The sequence below is a fragment of the Setaria viridis genome, chromosome 8 (assembly GCF_005286985.2).
Source record: "Setaria viridis chromosome 8, Setaria_viridis_v4.0, whole genome shotgun sequence".
In the NCBI taxonomy this organism is placed as follows: Eukaryota; Viridiplantae; Streptophyta; class Magnoliopsida; order Poales; family Poaceae; genus Setaria; species Setaria viridis.
Window position 1 is genome coordinate 22506943 of NC_048270.2, and position 9731 is coordinate 22516673.

Consider the following 9731-nt stretch of genomic DNA (forward strand, 5'->3'; position numbering starts at 1 on the left):
GAAATCTCTGGTGCGTATCGAATTTCCATCGGTGTAACTATAATTCAACACATCTAAGGATTGAGCCAGAATCGCATGAAAGCTCTTTGCCACAATGGTTTGACCAAAGATATCCTAAAAGAAACATGATGAAAGTTAAAAAATGTAACATAACTCATAAAAGAATGATTAGATATGTTCCATACCATGTCATGTAAATTCAGCTAGCAAAGCCTCTCAGTAGTCATAGTCACATTGTTTTCTCCCTCCTCAAGCATCTTTATTCGAAAATATGAGAAGTCTGGCACAAAGTACCCATGATCCTTAAGCTGTTATAGACAGGCCTCCATGGTGGAATTTGCAAAAATGATCCTAATTGGTTCTTCTTTACCCCATGTGGCAATTGATTCCATTAGGATGGCCTATCTTGGTTGCATCAAGTTAGCGTGTCCTCCTCAAATATTTACTTGAAAAGAGATCTTTACTCTCATGAAATTCCTTGAACCAACAACCTTGGATTGCACTAAAGGAGAAGTACCACCTAGAACTTCAACAACATCTTTGAGCCATCTAATAGGTTTGATATGCTACATTGTATGTAAGTATATTTAGGAATTATTCATGTGTAGCACCAAACAAAAACAATTACAAGAGGGAAAGAATATTACTATGTTGGGCATCAATCCTTGCCTTCGATTGCCAGTAGGCAAGTCAATGATGTGATTAGGGAAGTAAATTCCTGAAGGACGAGCCAACGGTGGCTCCTCGAGAATATAGCGTCCGCAGCCACCTCCACGGCCACCACCATCATGGCCAAAAGAACGACCACTGACTATAGTTAGCGACGCAGAGGCTTGGCGGTGGAGGTGCGGCCGGTGGTGCAGTAGAGGCGGGAGAGGAGGGGCCCGACGCTGGAGCCCATGAGGGAAGAGGCACGGTCGGCACAGCAGAGGCTCGGAGGCAGGAGCCCGGAGAGAGGGGAGGGGGCGCGGCACTGGATCCGGTCTGTTCAAATGCCTAACAACGGACTTTCCCCCTTGTCCAACTTTACACAACTGTTGTGAGACTACGAAGGCCTATTTCTACGACTTTCATCTGGTTAGTTCAAAAACGTAGCAATGGACTTTCCCCCTTCCTCAGTAAAGATATCTTGGGCCATGTCAATGTACCAATCACAAATGCAACAATGTGTGTTACAACATAGATAAACATGACTATTTTTATTACCAGCACCGCATTCATAGGCCACACCATACATAGGCATAGATCCACTAATGGTACAAGCACAACGACACACTCTAAAGTAATGAAGGATACATAGACATATATCCACTATCAGTACAATGACACACTCTAACGAATGAGTAGCACAACAAACATAGGCATACAAGTGGTGCATCGACATACTACTACGATCATGACAACCCCACGACAGCACGAAATTCAGTAAAATGGCCATCCTGGCGCAGATACTCTTCTAGAGCATGATGCTTTGCCCTAGAATCTCACAGCCACACAAGTGAAATGGCAATGGTATGCGCATGGAACAAGAGGTCATGAATGGTCGATTGCCTGTGACCAATGTGGGAAAAGGGGCAAACCCACATACTATGGAGATGAACACGGTTGAGCCCAGACTGTTGAAGAAAAGCCAACAAATACCATTTCAGCTCATGCGATTCATCTGATTTAATGAGGTCTAGCCACAGAGGTGGCATTTCAACAGGTAGCAGCAGAGGTGGTGGCTTGGGCCGCGGGTGAAAAGGTGGTGCCATGAGGTTCAGCTGATCCTGAGGTACCATTGCCAGCGGCTGAGTCAGAGGTGCCATGCGACAGGGTTCTGCTGAGGTGCCGTTGCCAGCGGCTGAAGTGGAGGTGCCATCATGCTGAGAGAGTGCTGCTGAGGTGCCATCAAAGCCGATTGCTGCTGAGGTGCCATGGGGGCAGGCTGCTCCCACTTCTCCAACTCCTCCAATTTCCATGCTCCGTCTCTTCCATGCCCAGCCATTCTCCACTACATACACAAAATAGAAGAACAAAGGTACCATACGCTTACAATACTGACCATATCAATACCATGCATATAGTAAACGAGATAGATAAGAAAATGACATTGCGAACCTTCAATAGAACAATGCAAGATGGTGAACCGATGAATCAAGGCGTTGTCTTGCAAGACCGTTGTGCACCCGCCTATTTATTGAGCACTACGGCGGGCACGCGAGGTCGGTGTGGCAGGCTAAAGTTGCAATGAAAAATGTGAGATGCTCAGAATATATTCAGGCTTAAGCCTGCCACGAATCTGGGTAGGAATCTTTAGTTTTGCACATTGGTTACATGTGTGCATGACGGGTGTCACGGGATAAGCCCGACGTGTGGATGTGTGCATTTTGCTGGACTGTCCGGCATATAACATAGACATTCCTACGAAACAACTCATGCGAGATTATGAGTGATATGTTCCCTTTTGAAGGTGAGTTTAATGTAAGGAAGATGTTGCCAACATTCCTTTGTGACAGTTATAAGCATCAACTGCAGCTGGAGAAAGAGAATAATGGTTGGCATGTTGCACAAATCGATAAGGTCGGATAGTCCTTACATTGTCAGATGCATGGTGCACGATGGCATGACTAGTTCCACTCATGTGTGGGCATGGATTCGCTCTAGATGATTCTCGCATGCCAGCGGATCCTAAAAAACGTGAACTGGCCGATGCGACAAGGCCTAGGCGGAATATGGCAAACCAAATGCCACCAACGGGCGAGAATCAAGACTGGTAACGGGCATTCATGAATGGCCGTTTCGGAACAACGTGCATTTGCAGTTTTGGGGATCAAGACTGTTCGCACTGTAGGGACATGTTGATTCAAGACTGGTAACGGACGTTCACGAATGGCCGTCTCAAAATGACACACTCCCACCTATAAGAGGCAATGTATCCACGAGTCGATCATTGTTATTTGCAGCAGTTATGGCATTACACACTACCATGTTCCCTACATCGCAAGTTGACTTCAAAGTCTCAAGCACGAAAGCAAAAGTAGAAGGAACTATTGGGCAGTACAAGGAATCCAATACATTCATGAACGGTGGCCGTCAATGCAGGATACGTTGCTACCCTACGGGTATTTATGATCCGTGGTACCCACCGGCAAGACTAGAAGGAATTTCCGTCATCCTCGTTCTAATGAACAGCGCGCAAAAGGTAGGTGTCTCATTGCTATGAATACACATGCTCACATATACGCTCGCATGGTCAACCCTGTGAATGCTTGCACGTAGGTACGAGTCTTGTTCAGTGCGGTTGCTGGAGACGCAACCGATTATGATGATACGTTTCGAGTTCAAGATTTAAAGGAACTTGAATTCAGGAATGAGAACCTACAACAAGGCTTTCACGCTTTAATTGAATAGACTAAATTTTAAACCTATGTTATGGTCTAACAGCATAGACTAAATTTGAATAGATAAAGTCTAGGCCATTGACCCTTAAATACAAATCTAATTTTAAGTTGATGCAAATTTACAGATTCTGAATATTAGTATACCAAGGTAAATAAAAGACTGTTATGTGGGTGCAAGGATCAGATTAATGTTATACTACTAATTACGGGACAGATTATATGAATTAATGAACATTAATTTATGGGGATAGATCATCTGAATTCATGAACATTAATCTGGTCCTTGCACCACCGGAATAAATATGTGTTTGATGATCTCTCCCTTAACCTCACTAGAGCCCTGATGCTCGCAAGTGTAGAATTGCAGTTTTGGGGTTTGGCCGGGGCCAGACGTATTTGCAAATTACCTCCTCACCCTTGTGCTAGAGTAGGTTGATGTTAGTCGCGGTCGTTTCCTTTTTTTTTTTTTTTCCCACAGGAGTGTGTGTTCCTTGTAAACCTTTGAGAGTGGGTGTGTGTTGTAAGGGACCTTCCCCTTTTATTGGCAAGGTTACTTTCATCCACATTATTATTCAAACTTATATTAGTTTAAAATAAATGAAAAGTACATCTAAAATCCATCAGTAGGCTACTAAATTACTTTTTGTGGTCGATCATTTATCTTTAATTGCATTGTGCTACTCCCTTTTCCTACTAGTAATTCATATTTAGAAATGATAGGTAGTAAAGATGTGTGCAACAAAAATGATGATATATATATAATTAATTAAAGCTTCTACTCAAAATGAGAATGGCATTTATTTGGAAAAATGTTTAAATAATAAAATAATATATTGGATATATAGATAAAGTATGTATAACATGATAATATATACAACATCATTTACAACATGATTCATTCATCATTAAAAAAATTCTGACAACAAATGGAACTTTCTAACAATGAAAGATCGATCAATGTACATATTTTGCACAAAATCGTTTCTGGCATGTACATGTGGATACGTGCAGTATCACCACCTTCAAATAATGTCTACTGAGATCAATGCAAGTTTCAAAATTCAAATCTACCATCCCAACATCTCTTCATTGTTATAGCACTGCTCAAACCTTGAAGTATGTGGAAAATGGAGATGTACTTTTTCCATTTAAATGTCACATTTCTATTGTTGCATCCATAAACCCTTAGATTCGAAACAATCCACAGCATTTAAATCCCTGCAATGGAAAATATTTTTCGAGAATAGTATCATGAGGCTCAAAAAGTAGAGTTGGGCACGACTTCATAACTGTTCAATAATGTAAAGGGGTGCTAAAATGAATGAGAAACCAAATGCAATTCCACCTTGGGTGCATGGTCATAAAGATCATGATGAGTGGCTCGATTTGGAGTAGGACGTTGCAGTTGCTCAACGCTAGGCGTTGGAGGAGCACTCCTTTCCTCCCTTAGCTGGTCGAAGACAAGCGTATACTGCTGAGCTCCTGCACTACTGTTGCTCTCATTCCACTGGCCCCACGTTGGCACTGAGCCAGAGCCACCTTGTCCAGCCTATGCATATTACACAAATTAGGCTTCAATTCACATTGTAGAGGATTTCATATGACCATATGTTTTATTCTGCCTGCAATAAGTTCTACCTTTCTTTTTCATTCATACAGACAGATATAGTGAAGCATAAGAGAAATAGCAGAGTGACCTTTAATGCCTCCATAATTTAAATTTTCAACTAATTAACTAGTAGAGAATTGGCTTTCCATGCACCCCCTTTTGTCCCGGTTTAAAGTTGGCCCGGGACAAAAGGTTCACCAACCGGGACTAAAACTCGGTCACTGGTGGGGGGCTCACCAACCGGGACCTTTTATCCCGGTTGCAAAGGCTAGTGGGAAAAAAAGACTCTGAGAGGCCTTTTATCCCGGTTTGAAACACCAACCGGGATAAAAGGGTCAAGAGCCTTTTATCCCGGTTTGTAATACCAACCGGGATAAAAGGGAGTCATTTATCCCGGTTGGTGTTTCAAACCGGGATAAAGGATCCCCAACGAGGTGATTGGAAGGTGACCGGAAGAGGATTAAATCCTCGAACCCTTTTATCCCGGTTTGTAATAACAACCGGGATAAAAGGGGGTCTTTTATCCCGGTTGGTGTTTCCAACCGGGATAAAAGGGTCCCCCACGAGTTAATACAAAAGGGTAGCATCCCCTACATACTCAGATGTGGTGTGTAGGTGGGATGGCAAGGAAGCTACGTGCGAGGCTGGAGGTTGTGGGTTCGAATCCCACGAACCGCGCACGCGCATATTTCGCGTGAAAAATATTTAACATAAAAGGGATAAAAGAGGGTCTTTTGTCCCGGTTAGTTTATCCCGGATATATTTTCGGGAGATTTGCATCCTACCAACTGGAACTAAAACCCAATTCTCTACTAGTGTACTACTAGGAATCTTTTCGGTTCGTCACCCACATCCGTGCTGGAACTATGGAAATTCGTGGCAGGGATATTGAGGTGACAACTTGCAAGTATTCCTGCCAACTATGCATGGTCTCCCTGGCAGTTTGTAACACCAACAGATTCAGGCTACCCTACTACAGGCTAGTGTCAGGCGTTCCCACATGATGACACAATTTTTCCACTTGCCCACGCGCAAAGCCCCTTACCGTCCCACCTAGCAATGGTGCAGTTTGTTTTTATTGGCCCTTTTTGCCAAAATATCTGTTACTTATTGGGCACCTAAACTACTTCAAAGAAAAAAAAACTTTAACTGCAAAGTTGTAGATCTTACTGAATTTCATGTAAAGTGTATGTATATCCGAATCAGTAAGAACAAATTATAAACTTTCCAAATGAATTGTAACTCAAAATACAAACGCAAGAGACTATCCGTGCGATTTCATAGCTGGAACCGGCATGGATAGTCACAAAGGTATGTGTGCCCCTTTATAACACTCGGATGCTTATCATTTTCAGTTTGTAATATGAAATGACATTAATGCGGGGCTATCCTATTTTTCTGGTAGGATGTGAAACGGCAAAGTCGAGTGTTCCTTAGCAATGTAGCTCAGGATGAGAGAGGTCCCCTGTGTTCGTCCTAAAGAATGTGAGGAATTGAACTCAAGCTGTCTTGGCTCTTCCTGAAATCATGTAAAAATCAATCTTAAATGGGACTTGAGCACACTCACTTTGGCTTGGTTTCGTGAGCGGTTGGCGCGGTCCTGAGGTTTCACTGGCTTGGCATCAGCTGTTCGTGGAGGGGTTCTATGGCCAGCTGGGGCAGAGACCATGTGAGCTGGAGATGCCCCAGGGGGAGGTGTGATGCCACTGTTGTTCCTTCTCTTCCTTGCATTCTCAAAATACATGGTGTAAGGGGAACCACCGTCACTGGCCTTCCACTCGCCAAATTTTGGGATGCTCCCAGCAGTTCCCTGTAGAGTACGTTTGTTGAATAGTTATAAGAATCATTCTGGAGAGCAGAGTACACACACATAAAAAAACTATTAGTATGCCACCGCATTACGAAGAAAATGATAAAAAGTAAAAACAGGAACAAAATGTGATCACTGTGTCTCCACGGCCTGCTAACATGAGTTGCCATAGTTTTTTATGAAACAGGAGGGGTAGGCCCCCTACTGGTTATATGTTAAAAAAGAATCAAAAGTTTGTACAACAGAGACGAAAACAAAAGAAAGAAAGAAGGAAAAATTACAAAAGAGATTGAAACCATGAGTCTATCGCCGGAAGAACATACGAAACACACTGGAATCAGGATAAAGGAACGGCATAGATATATTTCATCTGAAAAGCATTAACAGGCACCACACCTCGTGCATGCTGCTTTGACCATCTACTGCAAATTATAATAACATATATATGATGAGTTATGTTAGAAATAAGTAACTCATATTGAAGAAAAAAAAGTAGAGCGACCATTTTCTCGTGGAACTAGACCAGTTAAAACCCATGTCTAATAAAGTCACCACAGCCTCCTCATTATCATGGAGCATGTTGCCTACCATTAAAAAGTAATTAGTCGTAAATGTGAACACTTGGGCTTATTAGTTGAAGATTCAATGCTAGGTTGACAGATTTTACCATGAGACACTTAAATAATTGGGCTACACTCAGTTTGTGAAAAGTAAAATAATCGTGATCATCACTAGGATGATGTGTAACGACTAGGACTAAATTATTTTGACAATCATGTATTTTGACAATCATGTTCCAAAGGCATCTTAGTAACAAATATTGTCAAGGACAGCAACCATTACTAGAATCCATGAAAAGGAAATTTGCACAAGGAGCGGAGAGTGTATACACCAAAACTTTGAAAACGTTTGCTACCAGCATGTGCAAAGTGAAACATCTAAACTTTCAAGAAGGTTGTCGAACATCAGAAGAACGAAGGTAATTTTCCATCCCTGGAAAAAGGCTCTTGCCTTCTTTTTCACCCTGGTGGTTAGCAGAACACATATTGGCACATGGCAAAGTATGGGGTTTCAGCAGAGATCAATTAGATGGTAGTAGGTGGCAAGAACTACACAGGCCAAAAGGGGGTTCTTTCATTTCTGTTTCTTCTACCGTCACTAACGTCCAGATATTATGTGAAGTATTTCGATCAACGCCAATAAACATCGATAACAGGACATAGGAAAACAAAACTGAACTATTCTCCTTTCGTAGTATCAAACATATTAAACTTGCATACTGCACAACCACATAATATTTGTAGGCAACCTTTTAGCAACACACAGTAAGGTAATTGAACTCATGGAAAAGCAAAGCTGAAGAAAAGATAAGGTTATTAGCAAACATACCGCCATGATCCTGCTATTAATTCTTCAACCGGCGAATCCCGAGGAAGTATGGAGGACTCAGGCCTTCTAAGCAGAGTTAGAAGAGGATGAAGAAGAGATAATGAAGTAGAGAGGACCAAGGGAGCATGAAGAACTTGTATAGGGGAGGGAAGACTAGGAAAACGTTGAACTGGTTTCTGAAGACTAGTTCATGCCTGCCTCGTGCTTTCATGCTTCTCAATGCCAGCTCGGCATGTGGTTTGTTAATTCATGGTCTACTCTCTTCTAACTCCCCGTTAGTTGAATGCTGAGTTTTTCAATTTCATTTCCCTTTGTACGTAATGCTCTAAATTATTGCAAATTTATCTGTGCTAATTTTAAGATGGTGGGAGATGGACATACAGAATATATAAAGGAAAAAGGGTGAAAAGTCAACTGATTGGGCTTGATCAGTGTTGAGCCGTTGACAATCTCAAAGCCTCTTCCTACGATTCCAGTTTTCTATGCAACAACTTGTCCTGATCGGCGACATGCACATTGTATCAAAAAAATAGGATGGCGATGACCGTAGTTGATGTGAAACCACACCGTTCTTGCGCGGTTGAGAAGAATGTCTGCTCAAGTTCACTATGGAAACAATAAAGTTGCCGAGTGTTTTATATTTGCCGAGTACTTTATCTCGGGCACTCGGCAAAGGAGGTGTTTGCCGAGTGTCAAACAAAAACACTCGGCAAACATTATACACTCGGCAAACATTATACACTCGGCATAAATCCTCTTTACCGAGTGTCAAAATATAAACACTCGGCAAACTCGCAACCGACACTCGGCAAAAAACTGACACTCGGCAAATCTTAACCACGTGACCGGCACGTGCGGCGTCCGTTAGGGGGGGGCGTGCCGAACGTTAGTCCTTTGCCGAGTGTCCGATGTAGACACTCGGCAAAGTTACAAGTTTGCCGATTGCCACAGTCGACACTCGGCAAAGACTTGTGTTTGCCGAGTGGTTTTCCGCGGCACTCGGCAAACATGAATGGTTGCCGAGTGTTTTTTGCGACACTCGGCAAAACCAAAACAATTTTTCCCACCTCCACCCTCCACATTTTTTGTACTCCCCACGTATGACATTTGGCACTACATGTTAAAAGATGGTCTGTTTCTTGACCTGTTTGCTATATTTAATGAATTAATTTCATTTAGAGTAATTTGTTGATTTAAGTCAAATTTGAACTGCAAGTGATTGGAATAATGGAATAATATGAGTGGAAAAATCATATTCATGTTAATGAGTCCGAATTGAGGTCTCATCCGGGAAATGAAAATAAATTTCGAACATTTTGTTAAAAAAGACGACCACGAACGTGTGGCCGAATGATTTTTTAATTCTCAAAAATACAAACGAAGTCTGAAAATCACGAGATTTTCCAAGATGCCATGATTTCATATGTGGAGGCTGTGGTAAAAAATTGAGAAGGTTTCGCACAAATTTTGACATATGATGCTTAGAAATTGAAGCATCTCCGGAGAGGATTCATAGAAGTTGGAAGGATCTGGTATGATT

General features: G+C 42.1%; 1 protein-coding gene across 2 annotated transcripts; it reads right to left on the minus strand.

Annotated features, from left to right (window-relative positions):
- Window positions 1–4195: 4195 nt before the first annotated feature.
- LOC117833620 (uncharacterized) lies at window positions 4196–8425 on the minus strand. Of its 2 annotated transcripts, XM_034713190.2 has the most exons (5): window positions 8192–8425; window positions 7199–7224; window positions 6560–6802; window positions 4729–4932; window positions 4196–4601 (listed from the first exon to the last, which is right to left on the minus strand). In XM_034713190.2, the coding sequence occupies exons 2-5, from the start codon at window positions 7205–7207 to the stop codon at window positions 4569–4571; spliced, it is 489 nt and encodes a 162-aa protein (XP_034569081.1). In that variant the 5' UTR covers window positions 7208–7224; window positions 8192–8425; the 3' UTR covers window positions 4196–4568. The 2 variants fall into 2 exon arrangements, with proteins under 2 accessions (XP_034569081.1, XP_034569082.1); XM_034713191.2 differs by lacking the exon at window positions 7199–7224 and having other exon boundaries at window positions 8192–8417.
- Window positions 8426–9731: the final 1306 nt, after the last annotated feature.

Coding starts and splice junctions, on each gene's coding strand:
- LOC117833620 (XM_034713190.2), bottom strand. Junction 4,933..6,559: donor GCTCACGAAACCAAGCCAAA/GTGAGTGTGCTC, acceptor TAATATGCATAG/GCTGGACAAGGTGGCTCTGG. Junction 4,602..4,728: donor TTTATGACCATGCACCCAAG/GTGGAATTGCAT, acceptor TTTCCATTGCAG/GGATTTAAATGCTGTGGATT.